This window comes from Aythya ferina (genome assembly GCF_964211825.1).
Source record: "Aythya ferina genome assembly, chromosome: 19".
NCBI lineage: Eukaryota > Metazoa > Chordata > Aves > Anseriformes > Anatidae > Aythya > Aythya ferina.
In genome coordinates, this window is record NC_140309.1 from 8,046,441 (window position 1) to 8,067,297 (window position 20,857).

The 20,857-nt window shown below is 44.0% G+C and overlaps 1 protein-coding gene across 2 annotated transcripts; it reads right to left on the bottom strand.

Moving 5' to 3' along the window:
* Nucleotides 1–3,578: 3,578 nt before the first annotated feature.
* On the bottom strand, nt 3,579–20,854 carry UNC119 (unc-119 lipid binding chaperone). 2 transcript variants are annotated; one of them, XM_084492769.1, is made up of 5 exons: nt 20,639–20,854; nt 9,797–9,910; nt 7,660–7,762; nt 5,796–5,968; nt 3,579–5,080 (listed from the first exon to the last, which is right to left on the bottom strand). In XM_084492769.1, the coding sequence occupies exons 1-5, from the start codon at nt 20,799–20,801 to the stop codon at nt 4,968–4,970; spliced, it is 666 nt and encodes a 221-aa protein (XP_084348895.1). In that variant the 5' UTR covers nt 20,802–20,854; the 3' UTR covers nt 3,579–4,967. The 2 variants fall into 2 exon arrangements, with proteins under 2 accessions (XP_084348895.1, XP_084348894.1); XM_084492768.1 differs by having other exon boundaries at nt 7,660–7,798.
* Nucleotides 20,855–20,857: the final 3 nt, after the last annotated feature.

Here is a 20,857-nt window from a genome sequence, read left to right on the forward strand (position 1 = left end):
AACTAACAAGATACAAAGAATTATAAATGAACTTGGTAAAAATGTTTCTAACATTTTCCCAGCGGTATATTAACTAGAATCCTACTTTCCTTCCACAAAAAATATATTTTTTTATAAATACACTTTAATACAGACAATTCTGATTCTATGCAAAAAAGTCAATGTCACATTCAAACAGGGTTTCTCAGTGTAGCATTAAGGTACAAGCAGACATCACAGTAGGCATTAACACAGTGATTCTAGGGAGGCAGTTAACTATGTCTTGTGAACAGACACAAACACACAATTTCACCCGCTTAGTCAGACTGTCCTGTGATTTAGGAAATAATTGACCTGCACTTGAGGCCTGGAGTATCACACTCTTCAAATATATTTCCATGTTTAAAAAATGATACGAACTGTCAGTGAGATTTAATATCTGATTGGTATTGAAACATTTGTATAAACAGTGCTTTTGTAAATAGGGCTTGTGCTAGGCTTATTTAAAAGAACTGCTAACAGAAGCTACCAGCTATTTCAAAACTCAAAGGAAAAAAAATGTTTACACTTATCATGGCCTTAAAGCTCTTGGGTTCAATCAGCTAAAATTAACATTTTTCCTGTCCTTGTCCCTCTCCTTCATTTTTTTTCCAAAAGATAACTTTCACCACTAAATTCAATGCACGTAAACCTGTCTCATTAACATTTGTACAATGCATACAGTTCTAGTTGCTCTTTCATTTTTTGGTAAATACATTGCTTTCAAAACTAAAGAGACTTTCTACAGAAAGAGAAATAAAGGACACTAAGATAAAGAGAATTCTCTCTGAGTCAGGGAGAGTGGATTATTCAGTTATTTCATAAATGTCACCAATACAAAGGATATATTCACAGTAACAATTCTGGCTTTTGTCACTGTAATGAGAACAAAGCTTCAAAAATTTAAACCATACTTGGTGTGTTAATCTTGAAAATAAATTGTTCTATTTCTGCCCCTAAAGTTTTTGAATTATAAGATCATTCAGCATGGCAGTTAACCACAAATATTTTACTGTTACTTGTCTTTACAAAACCAGAAATGTAAAGGATTTAAGACTGAGAAAGTGAAAGAATGTGTTGAGTTATAATTTCATTAAAAAAAAATAAAAAATAAATAACTATTAGCACCTAATTCTTTTCAAAGATTAATTCATTATGTAAAGTACACATACAATCAATGTCTGATAGAAATGTTATTACTAGCAAATAATCTTGGTTAGCTTTTTGATGTTTTCGTTTGCTTTCAGAAAGCCAGATCCCAATTTTCCATACTGGTTCATTGGAACAGACCTATAGTGCTAATTAAAATATTTTTGAAAATGAGAGCAGAGGAAAAAAAAATAAATTTCAAAGACAATATTTAGTGATTCTGTAGGTGAGCTTCCAAAGTAAACCTAAAAATGATTAATATTAAAATAAAAAATAGTAACTAGTCAGGGAGATTTATGTATTCTTTTCTGAACCACACTGTTAAGATTTTGTTAAGATTTGACTTTGAACTGGTTTTTAATAAGAATCGGCTGCCAATTTAAGGGGAAAAATGTGGTTTCACTTTACAATTCATCTGAGAGCGACCAGCTCACTTTCAGATGAATGAAAATTGAAATTGTTCAGTGCCTTACAATGCAGGGTCTTTAACATTAAATTTTGCACATAAATTAATGCAAAACAAGGACAGACACAGCGTTAGAACAGCATCTATACTGCAAAAGTTTTCAAAGAAACATTATTCTCACACTATTTATGTGCAAAAATGTAATGTCGCAAGTTGACACTGTATGTTACACTGCTGCATAAATAGGTAAAAAAGGAATGGAAACTCTCCCTTGGTCAGTGATTCCCCCACATTTGTAAATATCTTGAATGTAGATAAGTTTGAAAAAATGCAAATGTTTCCAAGTGAAACTAAGCGATAACTTTTATATCTGTTGCCGTGAGAAGCAAAAAACACCTTCATTACACTTCCCACAGAAAGTTTTGTTACTTGCTTTGGCTTAAGAATAGAAACTTATTTGTAGGAAATCGTGGGGACTTCTAAAAGAAAAAAAAAAAAAAAAAAGAAAGAAAGAAAAAAAAAAGTAAAATTCCTCAACCTGAAAAGCTAAAGCAGGTTGACATTAATTTTACTGGAAATGCCTAACTTTTTCATGTTTTAAAGTATTCTTAATAATAGAAGACAGTAAATTTGCTTAGTAAAATATCTCCTGTATGATTCACACTAAATTTTCTATTAGCCTGAAATTACAACTCATAGAATCTGAATTATCAGAACAGTTAGCAGAATTCAGGACGGAGTTCAGTTGTGCATAGTTCATCCTCTTATGTTTAACCTCAAACCTACTGTAAAACACAGAACGTGAGAAAGTCCATTCAACAACATCATAGTGCACTGCTGGGAACAAGGTAAATTTCTTTAGGGTCTTTTTTCATAGGGGCATGTTTTAGTTGATTACAGCAACATTTTTAGGAAATTACCTTTGTTTTTGAATCCTAAAGTCTTTAAAGGAGGTAGCATAAAAAAAAGGAGCAGAATATGACCATTTCAGTGCAGCAAACAATGATTTGCTATGATATTCATATACAGAGAGGATACTGAGTATGATAATCCAAGACTGACAAGAGTCCACACCAAAGAACAACTACTGCTCTCGCAGAAATATACTGACATGATATAGCCGTTGGAAATGTAAGACTGGTAATTCTGGCCAAGCACCATTGCTGAAAGTCTCTTAAAAGCCTTACGCACAGAAGTGATTGTTATGAACAGCAGGTAAGAGTTTAAAGATAACAAACAAACAAACAAAAAAAACCTGTATAGGAGGTGCTACTCAGAAACACTTGATCTGTCTTCAAGTCAGTACATACGCTCATCCAAGAGTTGGAACAAAATTCATCAATATTCAAATTTGCAAAACATCATTGAATATAAGGGTAGTTTAACATCCTTGATGGAAAAAAAAAAAAAAAAAAAAAAAAAGTGAGGAGGACCTAGACTTTTGAAACTATTTTCACCTTTAGTAATTGTTGTGCTATAAAACTTAGTGATCAGTAGCTCAAAGCATATTACAAATAAGGAAATTCTTTGCAAACCTCAAACTGGTAAGTCAGCTGTAGGCTAAATTTTATGGTTTTATACACTAGAGTCAAAAAAATAGCAATAAATACAAATCTCATTGTGATAATAATTACTGTAAGATACTGTGTAAAATCAGTGAACTCTACATACTTTCAATCTTAAAAAAAAAAAAAAAAAAAAAAAGAAACTTGTACTACAGTACAAGAGTACAGTACCTAAACTCACTGTATTTCTTTAGAAAATTGAATCCTCCTTCAGAATTAAAGAAAGCCAAAACAGATACAAATGCTAACACATTTGATAATGATCACAACTCCAGTAATAGTACAAAATCTCCCTGTTCTTAGACAGATGGCTGCATTTGAAACCATTTGTAGTTCTCCTGTTTGATTTGGACTGTGACTAGAAAGATGTTAACTGGAAATGCTATTTTATAAAAATTATTACAGTCACACATATCTGAGGCTAACATACAACGTTCCACTTAAACTCACAGAAATAGACATGGAGACATCAAGTATTTATAGAAATATCTACAAACTGCAACTGCCTTTTTTTTTTTCTTTTTAAGTATCTCTGAACTCATCTTTAGAGTAAGGGTTTCATGACAACAGGCTACTTAGGCAAAAATAAAGGATGAAAGCTTTTCACCCCACACAGCCTTCTCAGGTTTTGTTTTGCATGCACTAGTTTACTCTTTTGATGTTGCTGCTTCACTGCACTAATACCTTTCTAAGAAGTACAGCCTGAGAAACTTGTGCAAGATTGTTCTTAGACTTCTTACGGAGTCTGAAGAGAGAGCTTTTGCTATATTTTTGCTGTAGCTTAAAGGCTACATTATTAGACTGATTCTCTTGTATTAATATCCAATGCAAAACATTTTTAACAAAGGGAAAAACACCATTATAACATTCTTCAGACTCGAATGAAAAATTGGATATTCCACACCTTCTGATTGCCCTAGACAAATCAAAGCATTGCTCTAGCAAGCATTGCTGAAGCCCTTGTTTTACTATGAGCAGAGATGAAAGAGAACAGGCATGTATAACGTATAGCATGAATAGGCTGAATGTTAGCTCTGTATAAGTGTTAAAGCAAAACTAAAATCCTTCATTTTTTCCAGATTATTCTAGATTCAATTTGCAAGAAATGAAATTAATGGAGAATGCTTATGATGGTTTGTATACACTCAACACTATTTTGCTTCCATCTGAAATGCAAATGGACAGTACCTGATTAAAAATAGCTGTCATTGAAATACTGGTCTTCACTGCAAGTTTCATTATTTCCAAGATTAAAAAAAATATATACATAGAAGGAACAAAACAAAAGGATGAGATGCTTATTTAGAGAAATAATCTAAGGATGATACTTGATTTTGAAAGGTTTTCAACTGGATGTACAAGTTACATTGACCATGCTTTTGAAGCATTCACAAAGAGAAAGAAATAAACAAAACTCTGCATTTGCATCCATCCACTCACGTGGTTTCTCTGATTGCATTCTTTGAGAAAGCAATCACGTCCTAAAAATGCTTGAGGACAAGAACACAAATCTGCACAATTAGGGCAAAATCCCCCAGGTCCCACAAGGCCATTTTCAAAGCAGACACCTAAAGAACTTAGGGAAGTGGTATCCAAAGATCACTTAGCATTGTAGAACTGCTTAGGGTTCTGAAGAACTGGGCCTGCTTCAAAGATCGAAAGAGATTACACTGGCAAATTTAGTCATGAAACTCCTACTGTGGCAGAGTCCTTGGTTTGTGGATTCTTGTCCAGTTGACGTTGTAGGCAACTGAACTGAAGGTGTTGGTGTCCCTGACGACTTCGATAGGAAAGTGAAGGCCAGCACAGGTTGGCTGCCCATCCTGTGCTCAAGGTCCTCCACTGTATGAATAATCCGCCTTGTTGTGCATCACCAGCTTGTTATCTACGAAGTAGAAACTGTCCGACTGTGTCTCATATGGATGAAGGATCATCTCTCGAACTGTGGGGAAAAAAATAAAATAATTGTGTTACACAGAGGCAAATAGTCTGCACTGGGTTTCGTGGAGACTTCGTCTCAGTTATGTTTAATAGCATTACTCAGATAGCAGCAAACACTCTAGTTAAAAAAAAAAAAAAAAAAAAGCCCAACCAAAAAACTACCCAAACCCTTTGTTTAAAGTTCTAAGGAACCCAAACATGTTAAGGCACCATACAAAGTAAAGTGTTCTACCTATCCTCAAAACAGTTCAAAAGAAATTTCTTGTGGTGAGACAGCAGTATACCACTGCATTTTCCACAGACTGTAATACGAGTACTGACATACATTATTGGGGTTATAAAGAATGTAAGGTCACTCAGATTTAGTATTCCTGCCTGTTAGTCTTGGGAGAGGGGAGAAAAAATAAAAGTTGTGGTCATACTAAAAAAAAAAAACAACTTCTCAATCAATGTAGTATATAAAACAGTAAAATAGAACATAACTGGATATCTTCGTAGTCCTAGTTTTTAGTTATTTTTATAAAGACACAATTATCCCAGACGCTGAAGTTTCCCTTCTATGAAGGGAAAAAATAAATAAATAAATAAATAAATAAATCTTTGTCTGGGAGGTACTTGGAAGTATTCTGCCATAGCCACTTTTTATAGACAGCTTGTAAGAAAGTGCTTCTTCAAAACACCTGAGATTAACCTCACAGTAATTGAAAAGAGCTTACTGAGATCCTCGGAGAGCTGTGGGAATTCATAGATGTGCTCACAAGTATTTTTACTGCTGGGAATGCAGAACCCAAATTCAAAATCAAAACTCTTGAGCAATTGATCCCGGAAGTAGTGCCTCTCAATCATGCGAAAGTTATTGATGGGTTTGTCCCCTACTGTGAATTCCACCCTGAAAAAGAAAGATAAGAGTGAAATGAGTTTTATTCCTTAAGCATGAGTTTCAACCATTCCTGAAACGTAGAATAGAGCTCTTCTAAGAAAAGCCAAAACTAAAAAGCACTGGTATTATTCACAGGATCTTTTCCTCCATTTCCTAAAAAGTTCACAATGACAACACATGGCATTATAAATCATAGTTTATACTTTATCTTAATTATTTTTACTACGGAAAAAAAAAAAAAAAAAAAAGGAAAAGAAAAAAAAAAAAAAAGGAAAGAAAGGAAACACAAGACAATTTTACAACCTTAAAATCATCTTCAGTGAAAAACAGATCCCTCTAAATATACTGGGTACTTCACTAGGTCATTCAGTAGAAGTTCCTTATTGCATTGCATTCAAGTTACACTGCTATTAAATTATTTTAATTCTTCTGATAGGCATTAAAAATAAAACATATACTGATAAACTGTCTTTCATCCTTTTCTGCTTTTTAAATAGTAAAAGGGAAGAAGTTTCAATCAGCTCCAAATTCAAGTTTATCTTACTAGGAAGCATGACCTCTGAGAGAAAGGTAGTATTAATTATATATGATACACTAATTATGACTAACCTTGGAATACATTGTGAGTAGTTTAGCACAAATCAGAAGTTGTGTGTTTACCATTTTAACAGAATAGCAGTCAAAAAGGTGCTAAATGGTACATAATTTTTTCTTCCAAGACAAAATCTAAACGGTGTAGCTCTTTAAAACGAGGAGGAAGTGGTTATGTGCAACTTTGCTCTAAACACTGTCAACAAATTGTAATTCTTTTTTTATCACAACCAAATGCTGAATTTTAATTTAGCTCTTGAAAATCCTTTTTCTTTTTTTTTTTTTTTTTTTTTTTCCACCAAGGCTAATGTACATCAGTTCTTGTGAAATATGTTTCCTGCTGATGGGATCTATCAAACTGCAATCCAACATGATTTTACATACGTAAAAAAAATAGGTTCTTACTACAAACTGTAACTGATGCTCAATTATAGTATTATGGACTTAATGCTGTAATAGCAATGGGCATAAAGCTCTTAATTAGATCTAATTTAAACTTAAGTGAATGTACAGAAAAACAAAGATAACAAAGAACCTGCCATATAATAACCCATATCCTTCTAAAATCTCCAGCACAGACAAAGAACCCCCCCGGCTACTACTTTGGGGGGTTAGAAAAGGAAATACAAGCCAAAATTGCATCTCCCCGTGCACACTATATAACCACAGATAAATTACTCCGAACTTAACTTATACTAAAGAAATGATACGGCCTTTCAGCTGTATTACAGGAGCAAGAACTTTGGCTTGATGCTTTACAGAAAGATCCTTTAGGTGTCATATTTCGCTGTGGTTTATTGGTGGATGCACATGTACTACTAGACATGTCAAACATTATTCTGGTGCAAATGAGTTGGAATATCTGGGTGGTCTGCCCATCATTTTGCCTCTTTTAGCATTAATCTCCTCAACCTGATGCCTATTCCTGAGGTATGTCAACAAGCTAGAGGAATGGAGAAAGCAAGGCACACATTAAATATGTTTGGAGATCATACCAAAAGATCCCTATTAACTCAGCTTCCTGACAGGATCAACAAGCAACAGCCACTTTTTATAAGATTCCAGTTGTTTCCTGTACTGGACAAGGTAGGACAGGAGCAATTACTTACGTGGCTCCCACTTGCCGAAGTCTAAGAAAAGCTGGGGTAAACTGATAGCGTACAAACCGGCCTGCATTTGGGTCAATGTCCTTCTTGTCATTGTGTTCACGTTCTGGAAAAGCGCAAAGCAAAGCTCCATCACTGTCGTCTGAGAAACAGAAATCCAGTGAAAATACCACATTAACTTTCCTCTCCTCCACAGAGAACCTCTCCGTGTCTTTTTGGAGTCTGCACGATACGATGAAGCACAGTAAAAAAACCTGGAGGACATTCTGCACCAGAATGCACCTTTCCCAGGCTCTTCTGCTCACTGACAAGGTTGGCAAATTTATGCCTATATTCACGCAGAGCACAACACACAGACTGCACCTGGAGAACATTCTTTTTGATACTACCACTGTGAAAAATAGGTGGTATATTCCTTGTTAGGTGATTTATTCCTCAATAAGCACTGATCTCAGCTTCAGTGGCAGTTTTGCTCTCCTTATGTGCCCCAGACTGCACCATTTCAATTGATTTGGCAGCGCCAGAAATCAATTCTCCTGGACAAAACATACCTAAAGCTCCCTTCTGGCAGAACACTGAATCAACAAAGAGCTCTCTGTAAAGAGTCTGCACAAACAGTAAATGGTTGTTTATTTTAACTAAAAAAATGTGCCTTAAGAGCAAAAAGGTTCACAGATCAAAGTTTCTGGGTTCCTCACCAAACTAAAGGAGTATGACCTATGCATTAGAGATTCTAATTCTTATTTTCCTTATTGTTAATAGGAGCCACTTCAGTGATTTCATTACACTCAATTCTTTAACAGATTTATTATCCAAGTTCATAAGTCACAATGAGATTCACACAAGAATTTCAGAGTCAGTATGGTATGAGGGGGGGCAACTTTGTACAGAATGAACTTTAAATTGTTATCAAGACAATTTCCTTAAAGGTATTTATTTAAAAAAAAAAAATAAAAAGGAGAAGAAGAAGAGAAACAACAAACAAACCTAACTCTTATCTGCGTTACAAAGTTCCTCTTAGGGTTCTCTCGCTGACATTGAAGGGAGGCGAAACTCTGTTTTTTGAGAGTATATAAATTGGGAGCTTTAAAACTTAGCTGCTCACCGTCTCTTCTAGTGCAATAATTATAGGACACTTAATGCAATAGACACTAGCATGCAATAGATCCAAGGCAAATGTAGACAGTCCTAACCATAGCATGTGGTTAAGCAGGGAGATTCCTTGCCATAGGACAAAAAAAAAAAATGAAGGCTATTAAATATGATGACATCATCTGCTCCAAAGGAACTCCTGCAATCATGCAATAATATAGGCCAGGAAACTATTCCAAGAATGCTGGATGATGGGCTTACCATCTTCCTGTCCTCTCTAAGCCATCCACTGCTGGTCACTCAGTGAGTGTTTGCAAGACTGCCCTTTGGTTTGATACACATCTTCTGAAGGTACTTACTGCTCCTACCTCTGATTCAGCATTGCAGAGTGACTCTGAACAAGCCATTTCACCATAGTATACTGGGTTTGTTATCTTTAAGCTACAGAAAACTTCCTCTCACATGCAGGGAAATGAGGAAGATACAAAACAATACGTGATCACGAAAAGAACAGTTGCACTGGTGTTTTGTTTCGTTTTATCGCTGGTAACAGTAACACTGTGACGCTTACAAGTAACACCTAACAAATTAATGGAGGCGAGAGTAGGATGCAAATTTTCAGTTTGTCTAATTTTCAGTTTGCACATCTGACATAAAGGTTGTCCCTTTTGGAAATACCATTTTCAAGACTCCTGACCGAAAGCCATGAGGCTAACAGCTAAGCTAGGAACAGGAGGATTCTAGCTGATGAACAGCCAGCAAAGTAACAAGTGCTGACCTCCTCCTTCTTTGCTTCTATTTACAATATCCATCTGTCCTTTCTCACCACAGATGGCAATCACAAGAATACAGTAGCAATGACTTCTGTTCACTATTAGGACAAAGTGATACCTGAATAGGACTTCTGCTGCAAGCTGGGACTCAAACCTTCTTGTAGGTGAAAGTGTCTCGTATTTTTGGGACACACGTTGAGTAAAGGGCATGGCAAAAGGAAGCAGACATGAGCATTTGTTTCTTCATTAAAACAGTATTTTGTGTGCGCACTCACCTGATGCTGCTGGTTTGGTGATTTCAAACAACACTGTGCCAGATTCCATGTCCCGGATTTTGAACCTGGTGAAGTCTATCTTGTAAACGTTTTCCTCTGGAGTGCACAAATAATCTGCAGAGGAAAGCAAATTAAAGTGAAGGCTTGATGTCTACAAAGACAGCCCCAGTACTGCGTGCTCACGCTGCCCTGCTTGGACAGAATAGGAAAAAGGCCTCTCTGCCCCAGTGCTAAAAGGTCGTCACTTTTTTCCAACTTTGTGCCAGCATCCCCTGGTTCCATTTCTCCTCAGGGTATTGAGAATAGTCAGCACCTCCACCAAATCCTTGCCTTCTCGGTGTAAGAGGCTTTGCCTCTTTTAAAAGCTGCCCTCTGGCAAAATGCATGCGCTAAGCAGCTTTGTGGGCACTAAGCCGACTGCACTTAGCTGGAACAGGAATTGTCCTCCTCCCTTGTGCCATCTCTGCTACCTCCAGCCCTCTGCAGACAAAGCACACCCTCTTCTCTCCATCCATGCTTGTCCCAAGCCAGGACTTTTTCCTCAGCACTGGAAATGGCGTTGAAGCCTTTCCCAGTACGAGGAACTGCTCTGGGAACAGAGCCTTTCCCTGCTTCCACCAGTGGCGGTGTCTTTGGTAGAAAGTCATCATTCCAAGCGTCAGCCCTGCTGTGCCTTGAGCAGCCTTCTGGCCTGAATATCAGCTTCCCCTCCGCAGAAAGAGTGCTGGTGCCTCCTGATTACTTTTCACTTTGCTGATAAGCACAGATTGAAAGCAGCTCCAATAATTTGTCCTGGCAAATCTAAACAAATGTGCGTATGAAAGCCAAGATAGCTGTTGAATGACAATGCATCTGCATGTTCTAGAAGACTTCTTTTAGAAGTTTCAAGGTAGAGGTAATACTTTAACATTCTAATTCTAAGATACTAATGGCAGTTGTTAGTCTGAGTTAATGACTTACTTCTGTTTGCTTTTCCTATTTCTAAATATATCCATCCACCTGGGGCTTATTCATTGAATATACAAACCCAAGTCACGGTGCTGATGGAGATCACACCTGTCTATTACAACTCCTACGTCAGCACAGGTGCAACAAATCAGGTACCTACATTATGGCTTGGGGTTATGGTTCACATCCTGTAGATAAGGAGCAAATAAAAGCTTGCTCTACTGCAGCGAAAGAACATCCCAAATGCCACACGTTGCAGCTACCAAACAACAAGCTCTCCTGCTGGAATCTGTAATTAAAGAAATCAGACCCCTCTGCAGTGAAAGACAAAGACAGCCACAGTCAGCATTATGAAAGATTGCTCCTAGCCGTGGCTCAATGCGAATTGCACATCTAGCACCTTTACCTTCCTGGAAGCCTTTTATTCTTTGCAAATCTTCTTAACTTGGAGGACTGTCTGAGCGCTCATTGGGACGATGAACACGAGTATTAAACCTACTCTCCAGACGATTTTACTACTCTCCACCACCACCACCAGATGGTGAATGCTCAAAGGAAACAGGCTTTGAGACAGAATTGTGCTTGAAGCCTCTCTGGCATTTGGCAGGGAGGTTTCCCTTTTCCTGTCAACACGGCACAAATTAAATCTAACACGGGTACCTGCGCTAGCAGGAAGAATAAGATAAAAGCTCAATCTTTTCACAGCCACAAGAAAACAAACGCCTACTGCTAGATGAAATGCCCTAAGAAGTGCATGACATTGTCTTTTCTGTTCTCATTTTAACTCTACCCAGGATGAGGGGCCAGAAATTTATATAAACCCCTTGCCCTAAGCCCCAAAGTTGAGCAGTCTTCATGCAGATGCCATGCGGTCGTAAGTAATTTAAGGATCTAAGACAACAGCCAGCCCAAATTCTTATTTCATCCTACACCTTCCCACCTCCAAGCAGCTGCAGCCCCGAATTCACCTCCCACAGCCACGCTCGGCCAGCTGCTCTCCATCAAGGCAAGGGGCTGCAGGACGGGCCCGCGGTCGCCTGGGAGCCCGGGACACTTTCCCTAGAGCACGAAGGCAAGCCTGAAGCTGCATTTGTCTGCAAGTTAATTATTAAGTGTTTTCCTTCTGCAGGATTCCTTCCTATCCAGCGCCATGGCAACAGCTTTATCCCCCTCCTTGGCAGCAGTGTTGCTACAGCAACTGGCCCCGACTCATCCACAGGAGAGGAGAGCGAAGCCGAGCCCCCGGAAGAGGAATAAACCCCAAGCAGAATCCCCATCGGGCTCCTGTTCCTGACGTTGGCACCCCTGAGCTATTTTTTTCCCCAACTCTTTTTGCACGGAAAGTATTTGAAACCCTTTATTTATTTTAATCAGCATGCCAGTATCTAACCGGGTGACGGCTGGGAGGATTAGCTACCATAGAGGGAAAGCACTGCAATCAAGTGCTTTTTTTTTTTTTTAAAAAAAAAAAAAAAAGTGTATATTCCTCTTAGTCTGTATTTAAAAAAATAAATAAATAAATAGATAAAAATCTGTAGCCATGTTCTTCCCAAACACAGTAGAAACCCATGGCACACTGGTAGGTCTTATCGGGAATGTTGTGTTTGGAATTGGCAGAAACTTCTGCTTAGCTGAGCACTGTCAAATTTGCTAATCTCATCTCACACACGCTTATTTTTAAATTACTGCAGGGCCCAGTTGCCCACACTTCCATGACGCACTTAAATGCATCATCTGCTTTCATTACCCTAAGTCCCAGTAAGCACAATTTGGGGAATGGAGGCAGCATCCACGTCTGCTTCAGTGAGACATAATGCTGCTCAAGCCTCCATTAAATGAAGTGGATCATTACAAAAAAGGTAGTTTTGGTTGCTCAGGACAGAATATTTTCTTGTTTCTTCTGCTTCCCCCAAAGCAGGCTGTGTATTTCCCCATCAGGAACCCAATAATCACGGTGTCTCACAAGCCCTCAGTACTCAGCTGATTCACCACTGATGGAAAGCACCCTCTGAACAGGGAATGGAGGAATGGACTCATCAGCATCATCTTAGACAACCCAGCAGATTGTCTTTTGTTCTGAGGCATACCCATAGTAAGTAGTGCAAAACCAAATCACAAAAGAGAAGCATTTCCTACCCCTTCCTAAAGCACAGAGAATTACTATATCCCAGACCTCCAAACCCAAAATCCTCCTGGAAGAAGCTCACCAAGTTGTGCTGAAAGCACAGAGCAAACTCTTGCAAATTGGCCAAGCCTACTACACCAGCATTTACTTCTCACTCGCATCACTCTTCCTGCTCGTGCTTCTTTGGCTTTTTTTTTCCCCATAATCTCTGTATCACACCCAAAAATCTGCAAGTCCCTACTCTTATGGACATTTTCTATCTTAAGACCTACCATGGTTTCGAAGAGGCTGGAAGCACAACGAGCAACACTGCGGCAGTCTCAGGAAGCAGCAGCGGTGGTGGACTTCCTGAGCCAGACACAATGGATTTCTGTATAAATTCTCCTATCCCCTTTGTATAAAAAAGTGCTCAAACAAACAAACAAACAAAAATGTGTAGCTTGGCATTCATCAAGAGATCTCTAGCTTTGTTATGAGACACAGCGGCTGCTCGTTCCCTGTTTACAGCTCTGAGGTGGTACCTCCACTGTCCTCATCCAGCAAAGAGCCAGTTCTGACCTGGGAAACCTTCCTCCCCTCCCAAGAACAACTGAGACTGCAAAAGAAACCAACAACACAGCCCAGACAATAGCAGCAGGTACTGCCTGTTCTTTTGCGAGCAGTGGTACAGTGTGAACCCTCATTCTTATTTCCAGACATATATTTTAACAAGCTGATGTTACAAAGGAACACAAAGGTGAGAAATCACACAATGCCTATCCCCAGAAGAGAAAAGCTAATGAAGGCACTTTCTCCTCCTGCCCTCTCCCTGTTATTTCAGTTATCCCGGGGATGAGATTAGGTGTTTAATCCTCATCAGAGAAAGCTAAAAGTCAGTGCTAAAACTTCAGGTGTCCTTTGCAACCACCTCACCAGGCACATTTTATGAAGAGAAGTTGTTCACAGGAGTGAAAGGGTTAGCACTGCTTGTCATGCTCCTTTCAAGATCTCCTCTCCTTCTCTGCAACCAGGGGAAAGCACGTGTCCTCTCCCACAGACATCAGAGATATTTCTGTGCTGCTCATCAGAGCGTCCAAGCTCAGATTGGGCAGCTCCTATTTTAAGCTTTAATCACCCAGAGAGGAGAGCGGAGTGTGGCAGGGGTAAGGAAGAACTCAAACTCCGGTAGTGAAGAATGCAAATCAGGAAGATGCCATACAAGAAACAAATGCAATGTCAGTGACTTGTGATAGGAACACCTCTCCCCAGCACAGGCAATCGCAAGAATTTAGGGGATGAGACGGCCCCTGTTGCCACGCAGGCCTATTTCTTAACACGCATTAGGCAACAAGGTCAGAAGGTATTTTGAAGACTGCTCCCAAGATGTAAGCCAGGTATAAAGCAAAGACAACTGCAGATGAGTTGCTAGGAGCTGGAGATTAGGAGATTATCAGATTGGAGAGCCTCAGGAGGAAGCGAGCAAAAATAGCACAAACCCAGTCAAGACGCAGAGCGTTGACGCAGGACTGAGTACGAGACCTCAAGGGGAAGGCAGGGCAGGTTTCAGGCAGTACTGATACGTCTGCTTAGACAACCAGAGTTCAACTAATGAAAACACTAAACCATCTCCCCTGCCCTTTGCCTCAGCAGTTCAAGCCCTGTAAAGAGGATGGCAGACAAGCAAGCCAAGATCCTGAAGCAGCACGTGGCACCGGAGCATGGCAGAGCTCCCCACGACTGCCTCGTCGCCCTGCTGCACATTCAGCACTGAGATCGGACCCCTCGCTCCCCAGGGGAGCTGCCCCCAGCACCCTGCTGCTCTGGGGAAGCTGCTGAGAGGACAGGATCTCCCCACTCCATTTCTAAAGCCATGGGATGAGCAAAGGCCAGGGGTAATCAGGGAAGGAGGCACCTGCAGCCCTCCTGCCTAGCTCAGTAATTAGCCTGCTGCGAATGCCCCGGAGAAAGAAGCTCTTGCTCTAGGAGGATTCCCACAGGAGCTTTTCTGCAGCGACACATTTGTGCATTAAGCGTGGAGTGCATCCAAGCAGGGTCTGAGCTGGGGTGTTTGTGATGGTCCTTGTTACCCATAAGGTGCACCCACACGGCAGCGTGCCTTCCCAAACAACACACAGAGTCCTCGACAGGCCTCCCAGGCTCTGCTTGTTTGTGGCAGCCTGCTTTTTTTTCCCTTGTTTTTGTTGCTAGAGCTTTCCAGACCTCTCCCTCTCACAATTAATTTGACCACAGCTCTCCAGGCCTTGTTAAGGAAGGTAGGAGCTGCCCTTTTCTTCATCCCTAAGGCCTCCAAACACTGTTTCTTGCCCCCTGGTTTATGCTGACTGCACACAAAGTCTGAAACGATGCAGAGAACATTAACAAGCAGAGAACATTACCAAAATCAGCTCGCGTTGGTCTTGCACAGGACTAACCCAAAGCAATCAGACCCTGCACTAAGCTGACTCCCCCAGCCCCCACCACAGCTTTCCCTTTATCTATTTATTTAGTTATCTTTGCCATTTCCACCCGGAATGGCCCCAACCAGCAACACTGGCAGAAGGAGAAACCCACTCAGCTGCCAGCTCGGCATCCTGGGCTACACACATGCCATGTGTGCTCCCCTTGGAAATCTAGCAGGCCATATTGTAGCGTGAGACTGCTAACAAAACCCTTCATCTACACAACACTTTCGGATGTGAGTTGTCACAAAGCCTTGAAAAGGTTCTCGACGTATGTTGTGTTGCCTGGGAAAGAAGCCACGGTGACAGCAGCTTGACATAGCCCTGGGATGCTGCTCTGCTAGGAGAAATCAGCATATCAAAACACTTTTACACATCACAGCCCCGGACAAGTCAGAACGGTGATTCATTAACCTCCTGACAAACACCCCCAGCTAATCACAGCTCCTCGTACAATAAATTTCCTCAATTAATTGGGGAAGGAAAGGAAAGTCATAGTCCAGGCACGGCTTTGAAGATTGATTTGCACACATCAGCTTCCTGTTAACGCTACAGCAAATCGGGTAGGAAAGTCACCCACCGAGGGTCTGCCCTGCCCGTTCAGGCAGCCCTCTGCCAAGTTGGCCTTTAGCTAAAGCTGCTGAGAGAAGTCTCAGAGAAATCCTAAATGACAGCTCAAGGAAGAGATTAGTTTCAGAAATGATTAAGTGTGTGTTCCTTATACTTAGGTTTTGTTTTGTAATTGTTCCCGAGTATGTAATCAATTATTTAACCCTTTGGTTTTCTAAAACAAAATAAGCTTTAGAGTAAAGCTTAAAATACAAAGCTTACAAGATCAGCTTTATATTATTAGAGGCAAACTGTACGGGTGCCTGAGATTATTATACACAGGGCAACCTCGTGCCTTTTGTTACGTGTCTGTTTGACAGCAGGTGCTAGCACATGCTGGCAAAAGGGGCTGGCATTGCAAAGGCAGTAATATCACCTTCCTGCTGACCACCGACGGCTCCAACCCCAAAGACAGAGAAAGAAATTAAAGCTCTGCTGGAATTAGCTTTGCCCTGCAGCTAATGTGGGAGTAGCACGGCGTGACCCAGCAAAGCTGCAAGATTCAGCGTGGTCAAGGGACATCGGGGACAAGGGACATCGGGGACAAGGGACACCGGGCCCCAGCTTCTCAGCTGGCCCCACAGAGCAGAACGTGGCATTCGCAGACACCGACATCCCAATAACTGTAAGCGGGCTCCTCTGATCCTCTGGCTGCTGTGGTAATTAATAGCAATTTGAAGTGAGCTCTGCCCTGCTCCTTTTGCTAATCCCAAGTTAATCACGTCACAAGGTTTTCCTCTTTGCAAGCACAGTTGTATGAGCAAGTAACAAATCCTGCTAATTGCAAAGGAAGTGGTTCGTTTGCCTTCCACCTAATCTAGCTGGAGTGGCACCAGAGCCAGGCCAGCCAAAAAACCCCGGGGCAGCCCCCCAGACCCATCAGGCTTTTTAGTGCCCAGAAGTGATCTGGAACTGCTGGAGAGTTTAACATTGAAAGGACACAGCATATGCAGGACAGTTTGCACAACTCCCCCTTTAAGCTTATTAGGAAGACATTAAGAGCAGAGCCCAGCTGGCTTTTCTGGCTAGTTACCGAAGGGGTTTCTCTGGTTTAGCAGCGAGCGCACTTTGCCACAGAGCCACATCCTGCTTCTCCAGCTCCCCAGCCCAAGACATTTAACATTTAGTCACTCGTCAGCTGTACCTATCAGAAAGGGAAAGCCCAGCTGTGCTTCCTGAGGCAGAAGCAAGGACTTTCCCCCCACCCAAATACCAGAGCACGGCTAGCAGCCTGCCTGTGCACTGCCTGGTGAGCATATAGCAACCACAAGCAGCAGATTGGGTTCAGAGACCCTGCTCTTCTGGGACAGAGGGGCAAGCAGATCTCCCCAGCATACCAGAAAGGAGCATGTCGAGGAGATCTGCAGCAGGCAGAGCAAGCACAGGACAGCAAAAGCCTGGCTCCAAAAGAGCTCCTGCAGGGTCAGAGCACCCCAAATGCACAGGGCTGGAAGGGGCCTCCTGGAGGAAGCACAGTGCCCTGCTAACACCCCAGCCACCCTGTGTGGTCCCTCTCCTAACTCACACACCCCATCTGGAACCTCCAGGGATGCTCAGGGTACCAGGATTTCGCTGTTGCAATTCTCACCCCATCACCGACTTCTGCTTCAACTTCAAACTGGCTGGGGCACCACGACTGCAGGCATCAGAGCCAGGACTGCTGAAAGGAGGGTGACTGTGGCCACGAGTCTGGATGACTTGGTGGCACAAGCACTGAGGTGTGCAAAGGGAAGGGATTAATTAAGAAGAGGGCTGAAGAAAAAAAAAAAAAAAAAAAAAAGAAAAAAAAAAAAGAAATTTTAACTGTGTACCTCTCCATTTACCATTCTCTGATAGTCCCCTTAATGCATCTCAAGGCCTTTCACTGCTGTTAATACCCTTTAAAAGACATACGTGACCAAGGTCAGGATACCAGATACTCCTTACAAGCTTCACTTATTCTCCACACATTAAAACACAGACAGGAGAGGCTACTTGCTGGTCTTTCTCCTGGTCTGAGGAGCATTCCCCATATCCCCCAGTTCATATCCTCCTTCCAAACTCAAGCCAGGCACAAGGCACACCCTAAATATTGTCCTAACCCCAGGCACATAACCCCAAGGGTGCATACACCAAGCTGCATGCAGAAAGAATGAGGAAGGAGTTGAATCCAGGTTTATGGCAGTGCTTAAGCCAAAAGTTGAAGAGGAAGAGAGGGAGGTGAGAATGAGGAGCTAGAACAAGGCTCTCAGGAAGTAAAATCATTTTGGCATCCCCTGCTGTACGATCCTTCCCCTCCTTTGGGGCCACGCAGTGCTGGACACTCGGCGAGGACAGACACACACCCCAGAGAGGTCCAGCACGCATCTTTGGTGTGGGTAAATCCTGTCCTGTGTGGTTTCTGTGAGGTGCTATCCCATGGCAAATGGGGAGAAAAGTTTGCCTGTCAGAGGCCCGCAGGGATAAAAATCTACAGGGACCTGGCAGGAAGATTTCAAGAGGCCTTTAACTATATACTGAAGTGTGAACTTGGCCATGGCCCTGCACACATGTACTTCAGGGTCACAGAAGTGCAACAAAAGCATCATTTCTGCCCCAACTTCACAAGGGACAGGCTGGGGTAGCCATGAACTTCTCTCCCACAGCCTGGTCCTTCCTCCTCCCTGCAGCACCCTCTGCTTGGAGCACAAGCCTGGAATGGTTTCACGTTGCCAAAAATTCCAGTCTCTTTTTACGAGCTTGCTGTGACCCGTGCAAATGAGTAAAGGCCACAGAATGCCCCAAATAAGCGTTATGTGTTAAGGACTATAAAAATACTGCTGCTAAAGCCACCAGGTGGGAAACACCTTGAGGAGGGGTGCTGCAAAGTATGGTCAGGCAATGAGACACACTCGACATGGACAAATTGTACACCTGCACCCAAAAATGTGCACTGAGGACTTCAGGTACTGACAGCTGCCACGTGCCCAGCAGGACAGGCAAGCACTTCCCAGGCATTAACCAGGTTGTGGTGCCTGGTCCTTGTTTTTCAGGACCCCTCTGCACCCCCTGCATTACCCTGACGCCAGCAAGCCTCCTGCCAGGAGGGCAGCGAGGCATTTCCACGCGTTTCCTCTGTCCTTCCTGTGCTCCAGAGGCTGGAAGAGGCAGGAAACCAGCCCCGTGCCGGCCACGGTGACGCCACGTGAGGTCTGCACGCCCTGAGAGCCAGGGCAAGGTTTGGCCGTGTGTCTGCAGCCCCTCCAGACACCACCACCGAACGCAGGGACACACAGGACCCCGTAAAGCAGGGACACGCAGCACTTAGCACAGCTATCGCCGGCTTCACCACCCAACTGCTGCTCCTCCGAGAACGCTGGCAGCACGCTTCAGTGCCTGCTGCACGCCTCCTGCTACAGGCAGCAGCGTTTCTGGGCCTGAATCACACCACTGCAGCCCACCACAGCACCTCAGCTGGACCCCAGGACCCCCCCAGATCAGCAGCCCCTCTTCCCAGGAGCCTCCCTGACCCCTTTCCCCGGGGGCAGCGCTGAGCCCCCCGCTTTCCCCCCCACCCTTCCTGCCGCTCACCCCACCTCGCTCAGCACGCAGGCCCGCGGGGCTGCCTGCACGCACGACACTCCCGACCACATCCTTTCTCCCCAGGGCTTGTCAGGCAGCGCAGCCCCAGCCTGAGACACGAATCCTTCCCCGATGCCACATCACAGAGCGCTCCAAGGCAAAGGGGCGCACGGCCGGCCACCCAGGTCACCCCCAACCCCCTGCCAGCCCTCTCCTCTTCCCCTTTTGCTCAGCACGCTGCCTGCAGGGAGACAACCCAGAGAGGAGACCCAGGGCATGCAGTAGGGTCTGGGGGGCAGCAGGACAGGCTGGCAGAGCTACAGCCAGGCTGGCCCGAGGCACACATCTTCTCCCGACCCGTGGTGCTGCAATCCCAGCAGATCCAAACGCGAGTGACTGCCTGGTCCCAGCCGAGCTGTGCGGCCAAGCACAACAAACCCTCCTCCCGCAGGCTCCCCCCAGGATGCTGTGAGGAGCAGCGGTGCTACAGGATGGGTCTGCGGCAAAGGAGCCCCCCCTCCTCGCTGGATCTGTGGCCCCCACGCCGCTGCAGGGGGCACGGGCTGGGGGTTCAGCTTGGCCCAGCCCCGCATGAAGGGGCACAGCAGCAGGAGGGGGACAACGGGGAGCATCACAGCCCTGACCTCCCACCCCCAACAGCGGGGGGTTGCTCCCTAGTATGAGCATCCCTGGGGGGTAGGGAGCTTCAGGGGGGCTGCTCCCCTGACTTGAGCATCCCTATGGGGCAGGGGGGCTTCATGGGGGCTGCTCCCCTGACTTGAGCATCCCTATGGGGCAGGGGGGCTTCATGGGGGCTGCTCCCCTGACTTGAGCATCCCTATGGGGCAGGGGGCTTCATGGGGGCTGCTCCCTGATCTAAGCATCCCTGTAGGGCAGGGGGCTTCAAGGAGGGCTGCTCCCCAATATGAGCATCCCTGTGGGGCAGGTCGACTTCAGGGGGGCTGCTCCCCGACCTGAGCATCCCTGGGGGGTAACGGGGGGTGGGGGGGGTCCACATCCCCAACCCTGCCGGTGCCGCATCCCCCACCCCCTGCAGCACCGCACCCCAACTCCCCATCCCCACCATCCCCATTCCTTCCCCTTTCTCGGGGCCACCGCCACCCCGTGCCCCCCGGTTCCCTCCCCATCACCCCCAAAATCCCCCCGGTGCCCTCCCCGTACCGCTGGTGACCCGCTGCAGCCCCAGCACATCGTCGGGCCCGATGAGCGCCTTGCGCCCCAGCTCCTCCTCGGTGCGCGCCGCCGCCGCCGCTCCGCTCCCGGTCCCGGTGCCGGTGCCGGTCCCGGCTCCGGTGCCGGCCCCGCCGCTCTTCTTCACCTTCATGGCCCCGCTCCGCCACCGCTCTGAGCGGCCCCGGCCCCGCTGCGCTGCCGCCGCCG